General features: G+C 46.4%; 1 protein-coding gene across 3 annotated transcripts in view; it reads right to left on the reverse strand.

The window, feature by feature from the left end:
* The window catches only part of CFAP221 (cilia and flagella associated protein 221), a 71,947-nt gene that overhangs the window by 33,243 nt on the left and 17,726 nt on the right, over window positions 1-20,978 (reverse strand). For all 3 annotated transcript variants that reach the window (XM_058664394.1, XM_058664396.1, XM_058664395.1), the window contains 5 exons: window positions 20,605-20,691; window positions 20,313-20,411; window positions 18,399-18,499; window positions 5,853-5,956; window positions 3,181-3,340 (listed from right to left, as the gene is read on the reverse strand). In XM_058664394.1, coding sequence (XP_058520377.1) covers window positions 3,181-3,340; window positions 5,853-5,956; window positions 18,399-18,499; window positions 20,313-20,411; window positions 20,605-20,691 — 551 coding nt within the window. The remainder of the gene's footprint in view (window positions 1-3,180; window positions 3,341-5,852; window positions 5,957-18,398; window positions 18,500-20,312; window positions 20,412-20,604; window positions 20,692-20,978) is intronic.

The following is a 20,978-nucleotide window of genomic DNA, read 5'->3' on the forward strand; positions in this document are numbered from 1 at the left end:
GAATGCAGTAGCATCTGTCCCAACAGTTAATATCCATCTGCTGAGCTCCTGTTCAGCAGACCCATTTGCATGATCTGGAACAGGTGCTAATAATTACAAAGCTAATCGCTAGTCGTGCCGAAGCATCCTTAGAGGACCTCAGCATGGGGCAGTTTGTCCTCTGGTGATCCATACTGGCTGACAGCCCTGTTGTGCAGGACTGGGGCACTTAGCTGTAGGTCCTTAGCTACCAGATACTTGGCTATCATTTTTTCTATAATTTCAATGGTGAAGTGAAGACACACATGTATGCACACACGCAGAGATATTTTTTGGAGATCTTCCATCTGCAGGCTCTCTCCCCCAAAGGATTCGAAGTCAGGGCTGAGCCAGGCTGAAGCCAGGAGCTCCATCCTGGTCTCCCATGTAGGTGGCAGCAACTCAAGCACTTCAGCCATACTCTGAATGCTAATGTGCTTTTCAGGAACATTAGCAAGGAGCTGAATGGGAAGAAGAGAAGCCAGGACTTGAACTGGCATTCTGATGTGGAATGTGTAGCATCCAGAGCAGTGGTTTAAGCTGCTGCACCACAGTGCTCACCCCCCACTATCCACTTCTTACTGGAGCTTTTGCACTTTTGACGTACACCTTGGAGAACAATAAAGTTTTGGAGAGGATGTGTTAGAATCGTCTCCCACAGAACAATAATCATCATCACTGGGAATGGAAATAAAGGGGTCTAAGGAAATCATAACTGAAAGCCTTCCACACGAAGTCTGGCAATCCCAAATTTAGGATAGGCGTAAGTCTATCATCATTCTATTCTTTTTTAAAGATGCAGTTCTTTCTCAGAAGGCAATGTTACAGAGATGACTAGAGACACACAGAATCTTCCACCCACGGATTCACTCTCCAAATGGCTGTAATGGCTAGGACCGTGTCAGGCTATAACCAGGAGCTCGGTGCTTCTCTGGATCTCCCACATGGGTGCAAGGGCCCAAGCACTTGGGTCATCCTCTGCTGCTTTTAGAGGCCATCAGCAGGGAGCTGGATCAAAAATGGACCACTTAGGACTCAAAACAGTGCCCATATGGGATATTGGCTTTGCAAGAAGAGGTTTAATTTGCTGTGCCACAATGCTGGCCCTACACATCCTACTTGGAAGCACAAAGGCAACGAAAACCAAACCTCAGAGATTCCTTCCTTTGTGGTGGAGTTTATGTGCATTGTGTTACTATTTATTGTTAAGGAGACCTGCAGCTGTTGAGACATATTTCCTGGAAGAATAAAGAATGTGCTAAAGAAGGTACTAAATCTAGTCACCAGCATTGTGGGGCACTGGATTAAGCCATTGCCTGCAACACCAACATCCCATATGACCAGCTGCTCCACTTTCCATCCAGCTCCCTGCTCATGCCCCCTGGGAAGGCAGCAGAAGACGGCACAAGTGCTTGGGCCTTTGCCACCAGTGTGGGAGACCCAGAAGGAGTTCCAGATTTGTGCTTGACTTGGCACCATCCCTTTGGGGAGTGAATCAGCAGATGAAAGATCTCTTTCTGTGTTTACTACTCTCTCTATAAATCTGTCTTTCAAACAACGTTTTCTTTTAAAAGAGGGTGTTAAATTTAGGGTCTTTTTCTGGTGCACTTGATGCTTGGAAATGCAGCAGTTTAGAATCAGAGTCCCCGTGCAGTTGCAGGGTGCTTACACCATGTGGTGCTTTTGGTTTTGAAGGCTGCATGCTAACAACCCACTCAGGTGACATTGTTATGAAAGCTACCAATGCGCGGCAGCACATGCTGCAAGGTGGCAGTCGCAATCTGCTTCTGGTGATCTGATGTCAGAACACTTCTCTTGGGTTTAACTCTGTTTGCCTTTGGGCCCCAGGGGATTTTATTTTTACTCCGGGTTCCATAGCTCATTGTGGTTGACTCAGGATTTTAAGGAGGGTAATCCTCTTTACATTTAACACCAATATGGAGTTATTTTATATTCAGGCGTGAGGTTGATACATGAGGTTTAATGTGTTTAACACATTCAACATTCATGTGTGAAGGGAAGGAGAGGGAACTCAATTGATTTCTTTATCACTTTAAAAAATACTGATCAGGGATGGCTGTTGTAGCACCAAGGGTTCATCTAGTGTTTGGGATACCCATAGACTATATCAAATTTCGGGTTTGAGTCCCAGCTGCTCTGCTTCTGATTCAGTTTCTTGCCAATGCACCTAAGAAGGCAGTGAATGATGGTCCCAATACTTGAGTTCTTGTTGCCCATATAGGAGACCCGCATGGAGTTCCTGGCTCCTGGTTTTAGCCTAGCTTAGCCTTGGCTGTTGTAGTCATTTGTGGAGCAAACCAGTGGATAGAAAGTCTCTCTCTTTCTCTCGTTCTGTGACTCTGCCATTTTATTTATATATATATATATATATATATATATATATATATATATATAATATTATGTAATTATATAAAATAATATAATATATAATAAATAAAATAAATACATATATATGAAAATCTTCAAATATAATTTTGTTGATCTGAATTTATTATTTAAATTCCAAGTAGACAGTGATACATGCACATGGTGAAACACTCAAAGAGTTTACCTGTGGCAATCAGTCAAAGAAAGTATTTCTCAAAAACCTCCTTTTCTCAGTGGTTTCACCCTCTCTTGGCAAAAGCAACTATTATAGCTAGCTTGGAGATACTCTATGTACTACTCATACTTGAAATGTATTTCATATAGGTTTGCCACTTTAAATTCTTTTAAAACTCATTTATTTTTAAAATTTTTATTTGAAAGGTAGAGGGACAGGTCTTCCATCTGTTGGTTAACCCCTTCAAACAGCTGGGGTTGGACCTGGACAAAGCCAGGAGCCTGGAGCTCAATCTGGGTATACCAAGAGGTGACAGGGACCTGACGGGTAGAATTAGCACCTGCTGCCTCCTAGGGTCTGCAAGAACCAGAAGCTGGATTTGGAAGCAGAGCAAGGACTCAGCCTAGGCACTCTGATTTTAGGATGTGAACAATCTCCCAAAGAGCATTTTGACTGCTACTCTGAACATCTATCCCTCTGCTAACTTTGTGATAGGGTTCTAGGTTAGCAGGTGTATATATAGAGAGAGCTGAATGGAGAAGAATTGGATGCCAAAAAAAGCATCAAGAATAAACAAAACCATCCCAAGAAGTCCATACGGCAAGGCCATGTTGGGGTAGCAGGTTCCGGTGAAGACGCATTGGTAGGGCTGGGAGTTGAACTCTGAGATCCACAGCTGCATCTTTATCTGTGCAGTCCCATACTGAAAGGGTGTAAACTTGACTGTCACATTCATCTTCCCGTTGGCTGGGATTATTCCTGAGAGGAAAGACAGGGTGAGAAGGTGGGATACCCTCTCCTTGCCACCATAGTTCAAGAGGTACAAACCTGAGCTTCCCGTTTTTAATACTAGCTTTTTTTTTTTTAATGCATCTGAATCAACCTCCACATGTGTATTCTGAGCTCATGTATTCTTCATTGCACTCATCTTTTGTCGTCATTGTTTGGTGATGTCCCCTATAGAAACATGCACCTGTTCATCTGCATTAGCAATTTAGGGTAGAATTCCCAGAACCACAGCCTAGAAACCAATGACTAGATACTGTAAGTGATAAGGAAAGACAATCACACACACACACACACAGAGTTTGAGCCCAAATAATTCAAGTTCTAATAGTTTCATGTGTGATTTCTTTCCTTTTAGATCTTTAGGATGGACTTTCACATTGTGCCTTATTATTCCTTCATGCTTTTGGTGCCAGTGGGGTTTAGCATGTAGAAAGCATTCAACAAACATGGGAAAAAGGGCAGAGGAGAGGGAGGATCAATGTGCAGGTGTGATGGGGGCTAAGGTTCTCTTTGACTTTCACTAAGGACCATTTCGTTTGCTCTCCAGACCAGACTTCCCACCCCTGAATGTTTGGTCCTTCCATTGTTCTTGCCCAGCCCTCCTTGTGCCTTGCACACCCTCCTGCCCGTGTGCTCCCTCCTCACTTCTCTCTCTCTCTCTATCTCTTTTTTCTGTTTGTTCATCCATAATCACTATTCATTCATGCAGACATCCGACCATCTACTGAGCACCAGTTCTGCACCAGAGCACTGATTTAGGCCCTGGAGATACAGCAATAAACCAAACACAGTCCTGGAACTCCTCGAGTATGCATTCCAGCCAACAGAAAGAAACAAACAAATGAATGTCACACATGGAGCCAAGTCGTGACCGCGAACAGGAGCAGCCAAGCCAGCCATGGACCAGCAGGTGCAGTGAGATGTATGTAACACGTGGACAAGGATGGATGGGGAGGCTCCCCGGCTATGAGAGGATGGAGCAGAGGGCTGAGGGACAGGACTTGACTTGGTGCTCCCTAGGTCTGACTTTTGCCTTGCCTATGGCTTGTAGGGATTACCTTGTTGTTATAGTCTGCCTTCCCCTGTGGCTCTCAGAGAAAGTCCTGGAGCTCCAGTGAGGACAGAGGAGCCGGGATGGGGCAGGTGGTGGGCTTCCTCTTTCTCACAAGCGTCTTTTCTCCAGTCTAGGTGAAGATCAAGGAGCCAGCTCCCCTGCTCCCACACACATTGTAGGACAGACTTTGTAACCTCCCCATGGTAGAAGATTCTGCTTGTACTTGCACAAACTTGGAGGCCGGTCGGAATGGACTCAAGTACCCCCTTCATCACTTGCACCGGAATAGCCCAAGATGAGAAACATAACCTGACTGGCTCACTTCCGCGTCTGTGAGATGGAAATAACGACTGTTCCACTTGGTGCAGCTGTGGTGCTGATTAAATGTGTTTGTGTCTTACTTAGGAGGAACCCAGGTGTATAACAATCTCCAAGTTTTACAATCATTATTATCCTGAAAAGTTTATTGTGAGAATATTCAACTACACTTAAAGTCTGAAATACTATTTTCTTTAGTATAATTTTAATAACCAGTTATTTTCCCATCTTTCTAAAGCTCCAAACACCTGGAAACAATAAACCTCTTCTCTCTGGAAAGAAAATGAAGCCCTATTTTTCTTGGCAATAGGAGTAGTAGGTACCCTGTACTGGAAAAAAAAAAAAAAAAAAAACCTCCAATTCTCCAGAAAACAATCTCTTCGCATTTCATAATTTAGAATTAATTCAAAATATCTGCTATGAACATTTGTTTTTTTGACAAAATATGTGCTCGCAATGACAGGAGAGTTAGCAATCAACAAACACCCAGATTTGTAACAAAACTGCTTTAGCATTTATCTCAGACTGCTGCATACAAATAATCCTAGACCCACATAGCAAGAAATGGAAGGACCCTGGGAAGCAGAAATCAGTTCAGGTGCATACTTTCACTTTCAAATGTGAGGGAACCTACTTCCCAACCCTAGAGATGGGTGCTTTCTTTGGGGCAAGCAAAGGTGATCTTTCCCGCTGGGTAGGAGACAAATTCCTTAGACACATCACTAAGCCTCTGAAAGCCGGGAAGGCCGTTTCTGCTACCCCTGTGATTCAATTAAAAGGCAAATGTAAAGCCAGGTACATATTAAGAGCCAAAATCAGAATGAGACCGAACTAACTGCTCATGTCAAGTCCTGACCTTGACCAAAACTTACCTGCATATTTTTATGAATGATCTGCATTATTCAAGAGTACCCTGATTCCCAAGTGCCCAATCCCAATCTATATCACACCAGACAGCTGGACTTCACTACCCTTACCCATATGAACATAGAGTTGTATATTCAAATGTGGCTTATTCTTTCTATAGGAACTGGAGACCTACTCGTCCAGTCCCCTGTGCGATCTAAGGCCTGCAAGGAATGAGCACCCGGACGTGTTTCCTCGCCTTACCTTTTGTTGGCTCAACCACAAAGGCCTGATGAGACTCAATCAAGGTGATGTGGAACTCAAAATCCACAGGGCAGCTGCACTGCAGAGGAATCACATAGCTTTTGCTACAAAGGAGATCAGCAAAAATAAACAAAATGAAAAAAATTATGATATTTCTTATTAACTAGCTCCTTCAGTAGCAAGGAAGGGAGACTCAACATACATAATGAATAAAACTGGCAGCATCCAACACAGATCTAGCTGGAAACTGTTAATGTATTTCTGTAAGGATTTTGATCCCATGAGGTAATGGAATGGTTATCCCCATTTTCTTTTCTTTTTGAAAATGTATTTATTGGGCCTGGTGTGGTGGCCTAGTGGTTAAAGTCCTCGCCTTGAAAGTGCCAGGATCCAATATGGGCGCCAGTTCTAATCTTGGCAGCTCCACTTCCCATCCAGCTCCCTGTTTGTGGCCTGGGAAAGCAGTCAAGGACGGCCCAATGCTTTGGGACCCTGCACCCAAGTGGGAGACCCAGAAGAAGTTCCACGTTTCTGGCTTCGGATCGGCGCAGCACCGGCTGTTGTGCTCACTTGGGGAGTGAATCATCGGACAGAAGATCTTCCTCTCTGTCTCTCCTCCTCTCTGTATATCTGGCTTTGCAATAAAAATAAATAAATCTTTAAAAAGTGTATTTCTTTTTATTGGAAAGGCAGACTAAATTTATGGAGAACAGGAGACAGAGAGCAGGATCTTCCATTCACTGGTTCACTTCCTAAGTAGTCACAATGGCTAGAGCTGAGCTGGTCCAAAGCCAGGAGCCAGGAGTTTCTTCTGGGTTTCCCATGCAGATGCAGGAGCCCAAGGACTTGGGCTGTCCTCTACTGCTTTCCCAGGTCACAGGCAGAGAGCTGGATGGCAAGTGGAGCATCCAGGACATGAACCGATGCCCATATGGAATCCTGGCTCTGGCAAGGTGAGGATTAGAGACTGAGCCATCACGCCAGGTCCTATCCCCATTTTCAGAAGAGGAAATTGAGAAACAGGAGGGGGAGGTGGCGCCCACAAGGTAGCATGGCTGAGACTGAATGAAAATTGGCCATGATTGTTGGTGTCTACGCTGCCATCATGGTCTTGTTCATCTTTTCCCTGACGTCTACACTAGCAGCACTCCCTTGGTGCCTCACGAGTACTGGGAGGTCTAGACCACAGAGACTCTGAGTGTGAAGAAAGAGGTGATCCCTCCCCACTCCCACTACACTACACATAGTTAGGCCTCAGGGATCCTAGGAAATATTGGGCCAACAGGCTGTGGAGAAAGCCCAAGGGAATCCTCAAACTTGGCAGAACTCAGAAACTGGAGCCCTTTCCAGCAGGCACTGGGTGTCCTACATGGCTCTTTTGACAGGGTTTCCAGCTCCCCTTGCAGTAGGGGAAAGTTGAGCCCCTTATCAGTCATCCGGCTGCTCCCTGCACCTACCATTTTGCTTTCTTTCTCTCCTTTCTTGCCACCCTGGCTTTCAAATAAATAAATAAATCCTTAAGAATGCATTATCTTGGGGCCCGGCGGCGTGGCCTAGTGGCTAAAGTCCTCGTCTTGAACGCCCCGGGATCCCATATGGGCACCGGTTCTAATCCCGGCAGCTCCACTTTCCATCCAGCTCCCTGCTTGTGGCCTGGGAAAGCAGTCGAGGACGACCCAACGCTTTGGGACCCTGCACCCACGTGGGAGACCTGGAGGGGGTTCCAGGTTCCCGGCATCGGATCGGCGCAGCACTGGCCATTGCAGCTCACTTGGGGAGTGAATCATCGGACGGAAGATCTTCCTCTCTGTCTCTCCTCCTCTCTGTATATCTGACTTTGTAATAAAATCAATAAATCTTAAAAAAAAAAAAAGAATGCATTATCTTTTGTACCTGGCACGGTAGCCTAGTGGCTTAACTCCTCTCCTTGCATGTGTCAGGATCCCATGTGGGTGCCGGTTCTGATCCTGGTGACCCCGCTTCCCATCCAGCTTCCTGCTTGTGGCCTGGGAAAGCAGTCGAGGATAACCCAGGGTCTTGGGACCCTGCGTCCATGTGGGAGACCTGGAAGAAGCTCTTGGTTCCTGGCTTTAGATTGGCACAGCTCCAGCCATTGCGGCCATTTGGGGAGTGAATCATCGGACAGAAGATCTTCCTCTCTGTCTCTCCTCCTCTCTGTATATCTGACTTTCCAATAAAAATAAATAAATCTTTTTTTAAAAAATGCATTATCTTTAAAAAAAATCTGTGAAATATTTTGTTTAAAGAAAAACAGAAAAATAACAACCAAAGATTCCTTTAATTTACTACCATACTCTAGTGAATCTTTTGCTATGGGTATCAGTGTTATATTTTATGCTTTTTTTTTCCTTTAAAAAAATGGTGGAGAGGTAGACATGCAGAAACAGAGGTCTCCCATCCTTTCATTCCCCTCCCAGATGCCCACAATACCTGGGGCTGGGCCAGGAGGAAGCTGGGAGCTGGAAATGAGCCCAGGTCTCCCTGGGGGTAGGTCTCCCTTGAGCCATCCCCACTGCCTCCCACGGTGCTGGCATCGGAAGCTGCAGGCAGGAGCCAGAGCTGAGATTTGAACTCAGGCACTGTGGCATGTGATGTGGGTGTTTCCACCAGTGTCTCAAACAAGCCCAGTGCTTACCCTAACTGGAACTATGTTTTTAAAGAAACAAAGCATTGTAAGAATTGTAGTTCCCATCCACCCTTCCTGGTTCCTCCACCTGTTCCTTCCTCCCCAGTGGGGGAAGACCTACGCTGCTATCATTGTCAGTCATTGCCACACAATTTAATCACATCACTACATGCTGATGTACTCATAACATACATGCTTCCCGCAGCACAGATCTGCAAAATGCTAATTCTTCTTTGGCACCAGGGTTCTGACAGGTAAAGTTCTGCTCATTTATTGTAACTAAAGGTGAGCATCCCATGCCAAGTCTGCCAGTGTGGGTGCATCTCCTCTCTGACTGATGGACGTTTGGCAGCTGGCACTTTTTCACCATCACGATGTGGCTGCAAACGGCCCAGTGTACCTGTCACAGTGCTGCTCCAGGGACGGTAGAAAGGTAGAATGGCTGAGTTCTGATAGAGTAAAGCAAACAACTCCACCACATATGGCCCAAGCAGTGTTCATAGCCCCTCTCAGCTTACAGCTCAGGATGTTCTGCAGATTGCCGGCATGTGAAGATTTCAGACACTACACCAGCCTGATGCAAGTTAAAACGTCATTTTGTTCTGTTTCAACTCCCCTTCCTTATAGGCCAAGATCACTTATATCTCTGAGAATTTCTTTGGGTTTCTTCTTCCACGAATTACCTGTGCATCTCTACCATACATTTCCCATCAGGTGGTTTTATTCTTTAATCCATTTGTCAATTTTGACATTCCTTTTGTCATTAAATGCATTGTAGTGGTCTTTCCCAACCCATTATTTTTTTACTAAATAGTGATTTTAGTTGAACCAAAGTTTTAAAACCATCAGCTTTGTCCAGCTTGATTTTGGAGAGAACTGACATCTGTTTCAAACTGACAAACCTGACATGCCTCAAAATTATTCACGTTTAATTTTGCATCTTTCCATCAAATTTTACAAGTTCCTGCATAATGAGCTTACACATTTTGGCTACCTTTTTTTTTCCTTAATTCTCCCCTACTTGTCTTGATATGATGGGGCTATTACAACAGAAGATCACAGACTGAGCAGCTTCAAAACAGCAGAGAGGCAAGTCCAAGTTCATGATTCTGGCAGGTTGGGCGTCTGGGGCAGGCTCCCCTCATGGTTTGTAGGTGGCCACCTTCTTACCTAGTGGAAGGGTCAGGGAACTACTGTCCCATGTGTGACATGGTCATTCACATTCAGGAGTGTGTTTCAATTTATATCTAACTGCCCCTTAAGGACCTCACCCCCTAACACGACCATCCTGGTGGTTGGGATTCAATATTCATTCTTACCATCCACCGGATCATTGTTTAATTTGTGTCTACATTTATTTCCTTAAATGGCTGTTGTTAAGTGGAAGTTTGCTTCATTTATGTCATTGAGAGGCCTAAATGCCATCGATTTTAAAGTCTTTATCCAACTGTCCTTAAAAAAAAAAAAATCCATTTCACTCAAGGATATTTTAATGCTTGGGGTTTGGTTGTCTTTCTTGGCATAATTTCTTTATGTGTTTTGAAATTCAGATTTTTCAGGCTCATTTTTGATCAAAAGCACTTAATCTTTATTGAATTTCCTTGGTTTTGAAAATCAGACAATGAGAGATGGACAGAGAGCTCACTCCCCATGAGCTGGAGAGTGTTCCAGCATCCGTAGTGACTAGGATTGGGCCAAGCTTTATAGTCTCCCAGGGGTGTGGCGGGGGGGGGGGGGAGGGTCCAACCTCTTGAGCCATCACTGCTGCCTCCTGTGGTCTGTATTAGCAGGAAGATGACTGGGAGTGAAGCTGGGACTCAAACCCGGCACTCCTGCATGGGATGTGGGCTTTTCCTAAGCAGTGCCATAACCACTCTGCCAAGAGTGCACCGACTGTAGGTTGAGGCTCCTGCCAAGTCACTGTGGAGAGCTACGTCGTCCTCAGGCACTGGCCCAGCAGGCAACACGGTTCATCTCTTGGTCAGCATTGGCCAGTTTTGCCTTCTTTCCTATTGTCCATGACAGGACACGATGCCTTGGGTTCGGGTGACAGGCAGTGGAGGTTTTCCAGCTGCCTTTCAAGGTGAGTGTGAATGCTGGGCAGCTCACCTCTTCCTCTGGCTTCAGGCACGGTCACTGGGGCCCTATCGTCTCTTTGCCCAAGCAGCACCACAGCCGGCTACTGGCTTCAGAACCCGCAGCCTGCAAGTCCGTGGCTTCCTCACGCTCTTCATTTAGCAGTTCCATTCTGTTCTTGCTCCTTGGAGCTGTTTGCCTTGCTTCTGAGCCTATGTCTCTTTTCATAGTTGGTTTGTCATAGGTAGGGGTTTGGAGTAGAAGAGACAGACGCACCACAGGGGGAGCTCAGTGCTTCATTTTCACCAGATACCTCTTGAGGTAGCGCACTCCCGCTGCCTGCCACACTGTGTCCTGGTTCTCACTTTCACAGGTGTTTGCTTTTATGTGCCTATAAGAGGAGGGAGGCTGGGGTTGGTGCCGTGGCATAGTAGGGCTAAGCTTCTACTTGCAGTACTGCATCCCATATGGGTACCAGTTTGAATCCTGGCTGCTCCACTTCCAATCCAGCTCCCTGAATATGGCCTGGGAAAGCAGCAGAGGATAATTTAACTCCTTGGGTCTCCCTGCACCTGTGTGAGAGACTCCACAGACACTCCTGGCTCCCAGTTTCAACATGGCCCCCACAAGGTACAGACCTGCCTTATCTTCCTATAGTCTATACAAGTACCCTGTTCTTCTTTCCTCCCTTCCCTGCCCTTTCCTCTCACCTTTCTTCTGTTTACTGGAAGGATAGAGAAGCAGAAATGGAGATCTACCATCTACCTGTTCACTTCCCAAATGCTCTCAGCAGCTGGGCTGCGCCAGGCTGAGGTTGGCGCTGAGAGCTCTTCCCTGGTTGCTTCCTGGGTTGCATTTGAACCAGAAGCTGGAATTAGTAGTCGGGACTCAAACCCAGGCACTGCAATGTGGGATGTAGATATCCCGAGCAGTGTCCTACCCTCTAGGCCAAACGCCCATCCTCAACCCTGTGCTTCTGATTTATATCTGGACTAAAGGCCACCACACAGCGTAATCTGTTCATCCAGTGGTGAGACAGTATGGACTTTCCTACCAAACTCGTAAACCTGTTCTAAATTAGGCTCTGCTGGAGGTACCCAGTCCATCTTTACCCCTCTTAATCTTTCTTTTAAATATTTATTTATTCATTTGGAAGGCAGAGTTATACAGAGGGAGGGTGAGGCAGAGAGAAAAAGAGAGAGAGAGGTCTTCCATTGGCTGGTTCATTTCCCAAAACTGGAGGCAGGAGCTTCCTCTAGGTCTCCCTCAGAAGTGCAGGGTCCCAAGACTTGAGCCATCCTCCTTTGCTTTCCTGGGTATATTAGCAGGGACCTGGATGTGAAGTGGAACAGCCAGGTTTTGAACCGGCACCCAGATGGTATGCTGACATTGCAGGCAGTGGCTCATCTTGCAGCACTGCGTTGGCCCTGCTTCCTAATCTTCTTTATGAGGAGTCATTAGGTCTTCAAGGCAATGCGATGTAACAGACACACGTGAGCCCCCACCAGCAACAGACAGAAAAGACGAAGACTGCCATTTCCCTCTGTGAGCCAGCTGCACCTGGCCCTTGGGAGCCAGGCAGCTTTGGGCAGCACTCAGCATGTGGATGAGCTGTGCATTTCTGCTTCTGGAAGATCAGATCAGTGAGCGGCCAGTGAGCGGCCTGGCCGTGTAGACCTGGCGGCTCTCAGCTGACAAGGCCAGGGCAGTGCTCAGCGGGGTACACAGCTTGGGCCTCTTGGATTCATCACTTTGCATTTTCCTGAACAGACACAAATCAAATTCCTGATGAATGAACCATTCTGGAACAGCAAAGGGTTTCTTCTTCTCCCATTATTTCCATGCTAGTGTCAGATGCCAATGGCTCCAAGCAGAATGCAACCAAGAGGAGGCATAATGGATTGAGACACGTTATTACTTCCCTAATAAGTCACACTCCCAACCCTTGTCAACTTAAGCAGAATTTCTTTTTCTTTTTTAAGATTTATTTATTTTCATTGCAAAGTCAGATATACAGAGAGGATGAGAGGCAGAAAGGAAGGTCCTCCGTCCAATGATTCATTCCCCAAGTGACCACAATGGCCGGTGCTGTGCTGATCTGAAGCCAGGAGCCAGAGCTCTTCCGGGTCTCCCACACGGGTGCAGGGTCCCAAGGTCTTGGGCCATCCTCGACTGCTTTCCCAGGCCACAAGCAGGGAGCTGGATGGGAAGGGGGCCGCCAGGATTAGAACTGGCGCCCATATGGGATATCGGTATGTTCAAGGCGAGGACTTAAAGCACTAGGCCACCGCGCCGGGCCTTAAGCAGTAATTTCAAAAAGACATAAAGAGTGGAGGGTAGCATTCTCAGATCATTTCTGTTTGTTTGGGCATCTTATATGGCTTGCCTTATTTGGGAAGACCCAATCTCTCCGGCTGTGGGCCTAAGGCCAGAAGCAATGGAGACCTATGTGTCTAAATGACACATAAAATAAAGACAAAAGTCAATTTGTGTGAAGACACATTTGAATCCGCGCCGGGCCCTCGCTGACTGTCTTTGATCTAGATTTCAGCTAGTGACTTCGTAGCAGGAAGACGCTTTTGCGATGAGTTCACGTGATTCTTTAGAAACATAGATATGAAAAATAGAAATTATCTGTCTCTAACACAAGCACAGGGACACACTTAACAGTTCAGCCTGTTAAATATAACATGATGAACTGTTGCTATTGACTCCTTAGTTCTGTTTGGACTCATTTGGCCCTCAGAACAGCCCAGCATGGAAGGCACACTGACGAGCCATTTCACAGATGACGATTCCAAGAGGTTCTATGACGTTGCCACGGCCCAGGATCACACAGGTGACACGTAGGGGATACTGGATGGGTGCCCAGGCAGAATGGCTCTCGATTCTCAAGGTCCTGGGCTGCACCATGCCACAGTTGCTCCCTTTCTGCTTCTTTGGTGGAAATCTTTATGGATCAGGTTGGTAACAAGCGTGAGTGGAGAGGGCTTGGTGTATGAGACAATAAAAACTGGTGGGACCTGAGGCAAACTGGGCGGTGTGTCAGGTTCCACTGAGTCCCAGCTGACCTGGCCATGCAGGACTGTGAGGTTAACGTTGCTAGGTCCTTCTTTTTGATTTTTGAAAGAGAGGGCAGAAATCTAAACTCTGTATGCCAAGTCTATCAGTTTTTCAACACGGGCAACTGAAATGTCTTCTAAAATCTATTCTCTTCTGGGGCTGGTGCAGTGGAATAATAGTAAGCTAAGCCTGTCCCTGTGGCACTGGCATCTCATATGGGTGCCAATTCAAGTCTCAGTTGCTCCAATTCTGATCCAGCTTCCTGTTTATAGCTTGGGAAGGTGGAGAGGATGGCTCAAGTGCTTGAGTGACCCAGAAGAAGCTCCTGGCTCCTGGCTTCAGTTCGGCTCAGTTCCAGTCAATGTAGCCATTTGGGGAGTGAACCAACAGAAGGAAGATCTCTTTCTCTCTCTTTGTCTCCCCTTCTCTAACCGTGCCTTTCAAATAAAAATAACTATTTTTCAAAACTCCACTTCCCTAGACCCAAATATTGTGGGCCACTATTGTGTGGGTCAAGCTAAAAAATCAGAGATCACACAGACCAGGGGTGAGCAGGTCACTTTCAGAATGAATGAGTGAGTGAATGAATGTTTAAGAAGAAATGACAAAATGATTGCAGTGGAACTTTGAGGTTTGGTGGGTCACGCCTCCTCACTATCTTCCAAGAACCTAAAAATACCTTAAAACTGTCTGAAGCTTTAGGCTTCCCGCAGGGAAGAAAAAGAGAAAAACAAACTTTGGGAAACAAAAGAAGAGAGTGGGGTGAGCTGACAGCAAAACAACAGGCATGTGCCAGCTCCCTACAGATGCACAGAAAGCACCCCAGTTGCGAGGATGTGGACAACGTGGGACTCTTGTGCCTTGGCAGGCTGGATGTGGAAGTGTGCAGGCACTAGGGAAAGCAGTAGATCCGTTCCTCACAGACCTCAGGTTGAATTCCCAAATGATGCAGCAATTCCACCTCTGGACAGTGAAGTCTCAATGAAATACTAGCACAGCTGTGCTCACAACAGCATCAGTCACAAGAGCCAAAGGGCAGAAACAACCCGTCAACAGATGCACGGAGAAGCAAAATGTGCTCCAGACAGTGCAATGTAATTCAGCTCAAAAATACACATTTGGACACACACATGAACATACAACATACATCCTTGTGGACATTACTCAGTTACGTGAAATATGCCAGCCAGATAAAGACAAGTCCTGTAGGAGTTCACTAATCTGAGACACAGAGCAGAGTTAAATCCATAGCAAACAGGAGTAAGAAAGGTGGAGGACAGGGGTTTGCAGGAGGGGGGAGTCGAGCATTATTTATTGGATGTGGAGTTTTAAGTTTTGCAAAATGAAAAAAATTCTGGAGATTGGTTGTACAACAACATACACGAACACTGTGGGCCTGTAAACCTTAGAAATGGGGAAGATGGTAATTCATCTTATAAGGTTTTGGCAATTTTGAAAACTACATCTTCAGTGTGTACACACATGCATATGCTCAAACATGCACACAACACGCACATATTCATACGTGAACACATTTACACATACACATGCACATATATGCACATGTATGCACACAAATGTGTGCACACATGCATCCACACTTCCATGCAACTTATGCATGCACTCACACATGTCAATGCAAACACTCATGTACACACTCAGATACATACGCACACACGCATTATACACAGTAACTCAGTTAATAAACTATTCAGCCACAAGTTTCATTCTGAGTACAGAAAAAGGATTTTTTACACAAAGCAGTCAGAGGGAGGCCCCTGGGGAGGTGGGAAGTTTTTGTCTCAGAGCAGAGACTGATGTTTGTATTATAAAGCAGCAGGTGTGCTGGCTTAAGTGCTTGGATGTATGCTACTCAGATGGGAGACCCAGACTGAGCCTCAGCTCCTGGTCAACCAGGAGTTTCTGGGGAGTGAACTAGGGGACGGAGGATCTTTCTCTTTCTCCCCCTTCTGCCTTTCGAATAAAATGAGCATAAACAAGTTTTTAAAAGAATCAGAAAAGATAGTGGAGACAACCCATAGGTCCATCAGCAGTAGATAAAGAACTGGGACATGTCCTTCCGGTGGACACACATGCGAGCAAGCCAAAGCTACCTGCATTAGCAAGGATGGGCCACAAACATCTATTGGTGAAGTTTTAAAAAATAGTAATTAAAAAAGCAATCAACAACAGAACCTTCATGTAGAATGAGTTTACAAAGAATGGGACCTGGCAAATCTAAATGGTGTACTACTTCAGGACGCACATCTATGTTTCCAAACCGTTAAGGTACGCACAGGGAATGAGGACGACAAGATTCAGGAGGGTGACTGGGAAAGAACTGCAGAGCCAGTCTCGTGTTACGCCTTAATCCCAGTAGTCACGGTTATTATTCTTTAAACTACACAAGTTGTTATTCTCTGTTCAAAGTTTTTAAAGAGTTGTTTAAAAGCGACAGCTAGCAGAGGTCATGAGTCAGAAACTCAGCAGGAAGGTGTGCTGCTGGGCAAAGAGACTCCCACGTCAGCTGCACCCAAGAAACAGCCGTGTCACTCTGTCAGCTCCACCACCATCAGAAGGGTGTAGATGTCCCTCTTGCTGACCCAAGCGCCTGGCCATTAGCACCTTGAATGTTCCTACTCAGTCCCTCCTGCACCTCACCTGCTCCTGTTTTTGCTGTAGGAGCTCCTGGTCTTTGCCAGTCCTTTTGGGGGGCAAAGATGCATCTAGCATCTGCCAGCCCTTAAACAGATCAAAGTCCCAGAAATGAGCAGAAACCCAGATCAGAATATTGGGGTTCAACTCTAGGCTCTGAAAAAGGAATTCAGCGCCTTAATGGCTGCAGCCCTCCTGGGAGGCAGTGGTGGTGGCTCAAGCTGATGAGTTCCTGACACGCACATAGGAGACCCAGACCGAGTTACTAGATTCTGGCATCACACCAGCCTAGTTGCAGCTGTGGTGGGCACTTTGGGAGCAAACCAGCTGGAAGATTTCTGTCTGTCTTTATCTTTCTATATCTTGCATAAATACATAGAAGTGAATCAGAGAAATTACTCAATGGTTCTGCTTCACCTGCTAGGCATGGACCACATTTGAACCAGAATCTGCCTGGTTATGCTTTTTGTCCTGGGTAACGTTCACAACGTCCATCAGCGTGCACCTTACAGGCAGCGTTCAATCAGAGTGGACAGAAGATGCCCTGTCAGCTCCCAGATGGCCAGGTATTCACTGCTTACCTACTGAAGTTACTGAGAGGTGGGGTGGGGGAGGCGTGGGGGATGGGAGGATGGGCAAGTGGGTTGGAGGTCTGGGAGATTCAGCATCATCTGTACTGTCCAGCAGGCAAAGAAATATTTCAATACTGTGACAACTGGCATGGCAGCTATATGTCCATATCTAGCTGTTCAGCATCCACATTCTTTGTACCTCTGGGAATAGGGTCTGGCAGTAGACATCTGATGAGTTAACTTATAGAAAGATCAAGGCATATAGTAAACTACATCTGGAATCATTTGCCATTTCCCAACAAGCACAGAGGGATGGGAAGAGGCTGCCATTCAGCTCCCGTAGTGAGTTTCTGTTGACTTTGTCATCCTTTCAAAAACAGACTGGGTGCTGGGATCCAGGTAGATGCCATAAGACTCAATCCTGGGTTGATCTGAGTATGCCTGGCCTCTGCAACCCCTGCTGTTCTTCCATTCACTCCCAATGCCACACTACACAGCTTCCAGAAGCTTCCTGCCCCCTGAAGGGGAGGGAGGCTGTGGACCAGAAACCAAATATGGGGCAACCAGAACGAAAACATGCAGCAAATTCAATTCCTGCAACTGATGGAAACTCACAGAATGAGCCATGACTGAAGATCATACCTCCTCAGTCAAATGATTCTTCCTTACAATTCTTTTACCTGCTTATGATATCAAAATGTTTCTTGGAAAAATAGAGGGCCTGCCACGATGGTTCAGTGGCTAAAACCTTGTCTTGCATGCACTGGGATCCTATATGTCCTGGCTGCTCTACTTCCCATCCAGCTGCTGGTTGTGGCCTGGGAAAGTAGTAGAAGATGGCCCAAAGCCTTAGGACCCTGAAACAGCATGAGAGATCTGGAAGAAGCTCCTGGCTCCTGATTTCAGATAGGCTCAGCTCTGATCGTTGTGGCCAAGTGAGGAATGAACAAGCGGATGGAAGATCTTTCTGTCTCTCCTTCCCTCTGTAAATCTACATTTCCAACACAAATAAATAAGTAAATAATTTTATTTTAAAAAGGGAGAGTGAAATACAGAAGGAAGCAGTCACAGACAGCAATTCTGCACCTGCTGGCTCACGTCTCCTGAAAGCCTACAGCAGCCACAGCCGAGCCAGGCTGAAGCCAGGAGCCAGAGACTCCAAACGGGTCCTACACAGACAGCAGGGATCCAAGTCCTTAGGCCATCATCTGCTCATCTGCTGCCTCCCAGGCACACGAGCAGAAAGCTGGATTGGAATTGAGAACTAACCGACACTGGATCCAGGTACCGTGGTGTAGGAATGTGGGTGTCTCCACAAGATGAGGCTTGATTTACTGCGCCATAACACCTGCCTGCCTCCAAAGTTTTGACATGGGTTTGTTTGCTTTTTTCAATGCCAAGTCTTGGCTAATCCAGGTGGAAAGATAAACTTCCATTAGGGTAATTGCCAAGTCTAAATGTTTACATACGTGCTTCTCTCTCAAATTGTCAAGTGTTTATGACATTTTTTGCTGATTTGTTTTGGCAACTCACCTTTCACCCAGCAGAACATTGGATAAATTTATGAATTTGGGAAAGTCCAGTGAGTTCATGATAGGATAGGCATGGATGGGAACAAGCAAAGTGTCATCTCCCTGAAATTAATGAGACAAAAAAAAATCAAGTTTAACCTTCTGAAGTCCATAATCTCTAAAGATGAACTTGTAGGTGCCTTAATTATTAACCTAATCTCTATCCTTGAACTTTTTCTTAAGAAAAAAATATTTATTTGAGAGGCACAAATGACAGAGAGAGCAAAAAGAATAATAAGAGAGTATCCGGCGCGATAGCCTAGCAGCTAAGGTCCTTGCCTTGAATGTACCAAGGATCCCATATGGATGCAGGTTTTAATCCTGGCAGCCCCACTTCCCATCAGCTCCCTGTAGCCTGGGAAGGCAGTCGAGGACGGCCCAAAGCCTTGGGACCCTGCACCCGTGTGGGAGACCCAAATGAAGCTCCGGACTCCTGGCTTCGGATCAGCTCAGCTCCAGCCTTTGCGGTTGCTTGAGGAATGAACCATGGGATGGAAGATCTTCCTCTCTGTATATCTGCCTTTCCAATCAAAATAAATGAATCTTTTCTAAAAGAACAGGAGAATAACAGGGAGAATGAAACAGTGAGAGAGGAATGGAGAGACAGCACGTGTGCATGTGAGAATCTTCCAACTATTGATTCACTCCACAGATGCCCAACGCAACAGGCAGGGCTGGGTTGGGCTGAAGCCAGGAGCCAGGAATTCAATCCACATCACCCACGTGGGTGTCAGGAATTTGATAACTTGAACCATCAACCCTGGCTCCCAAGGTCTGCCTTATGGTAAACTGCAATCAAGAACTAAAACTGAGACTCAAGCTCAGGGATCCAATATGGGGTGCAGGCATTCTTGCTGGCATCGCCCTGTCTATCTCACTCTTATTCTCATTTTCTTTTAATTTTTATTCATTTGAAAGAGCGGCAGAGAGAGAGAGAGAATGAATCAGATCTATCAGATCTTGCTCCTAATGGGTCACTCCCGAATGTCCACAAGAGCCAGGGCTTTGCTAGACTGAAGCCAGGAGCCAGGAACTCCGTCCCCCAGGTCTCCCATGTGGGTGGCAGGGACTCGGGTCCTTGAGCCGTTACCTGCTGCCTCCCAGGCACAAGCAGCACAGGAAGCTGGGCTGGAATGTGGAGGTGAGCCTGGCTCTCAGGCCTTCTGATACAGGAGGGAGGGGTCGCAAGTGTGGGACCGCAACACAAAGGCTGACGCACTATCTGACATCTCAACCATTAGGCCAAACGTATGCCCTCTCATTCTAGTTGTGAAATTTGAGGAATTTGGTTAACCTTAAGGGTTCTCGAGGGGACAAGATTGGGCCTAGAATGTGGAGCAGAGGGGTGGGGATGGGGTGGGGGTTACAGGTGACAGTCTTCGGAGGGCTGACAACAGGTAAAATCAGTTGAGCTTGAAAAGGTTCTTGAAAGCTCAATTGCATAGTGCCCTAGGTCAGGCCACGAGGGTCTCCCCTGCCCTAGCGGGAGCTGCCTCTGTGGACACCCCCAACACATCAATTGGGGCAGTCCCCAGTGTAGTTAATCATACTATGTCCCTGTATCTAGAGCAACACATTATTTAGCAAAGCCTTCATCAGCTCTCAACCACGCGTGGCAATGGAGGCTTTAGGCACAGGGCAGTGGGGAACCCGCAGCCAAGGGCATTTCTTGACCTTGCTCAGGTTCTTGGCAGTTGAACACTTTCCCAACTGGGACCCATGTCACCAGGCCACAAGCTTCCCTGCTGTCCGCCTGCTGACCTGGGGCCACCAGGCACTGGGTTGAGAAAACAATCTGTGCTCATTCCATCTCTCCTCCTTCCACCCTGGCCTGTCATTAAAATAAAAATAAAATAACTTGCAGAAATGTACAGACCTTACAGTGAATGCGGACGCAGTCGTAATAGTAACGCCACTCATCTGGAGAAAACATAATGGTGACCATGAGCGACAAGCCAGGGACAATGTGGTGGTTCTGAAAGACATGCGGGGGGTGGGGGGTACTGTTCTTGGGAGGAACTCCAGAGCAGGCAGGCAGCAGCACTGTGTGTGTGTGTGTGTGTGTGTGTGTGAACCCAGGCCTGAGACACAGAAGCCCACCACCTGGTCAAGGGGCCTGGGACAAGAGTGGAGGACACTCCCTCCACCACCACTCCCACGGCACTCACCTTCTTCACATAGCTGATCTGGAAGTACTTGGTCTGCGGAGGTAAGATATGAATATGGGTGTCTTCATTGGAAATGTTGACCAGGTGCTGGGGAGAGGAAACATCAGAGGAAGAATGCTGTTGTAAGCGGTGCCACATCTACCTGTTCACAGCCCAGCTTGTTCCCCAAAGCATTTGGGCAGGTATCATATATTTAAACAACAACAGCAGCAGCAGCAGCAACAGATTTTCAAGTATGTTTGAAACCAATCAAAGACTCCTAAGATAAATGTAACAAATAAAGGCGAATGAAATATAACCCATGAACCTAAGGATCCCCTTAAGGAAAATATCAGAGTCTGGGGCTGGTGCAGTGGCCCAATTGGCTAATCCTC

Source organism: Ochotona princeps, chromosome 5 (assembly GCF_030435755.1).
Source record: "Ochotona princeps isolate mOchPri1 chromosome 5, mOchPri1.hap1, whole genome shotgun sequence".
Classification (NCBI taxonomy): Eukaryota; Metazoa; Chordata; class Mammalia; order Lagomorpha; family Ochotonidae; genus Ochotona; species Ochotona princeps.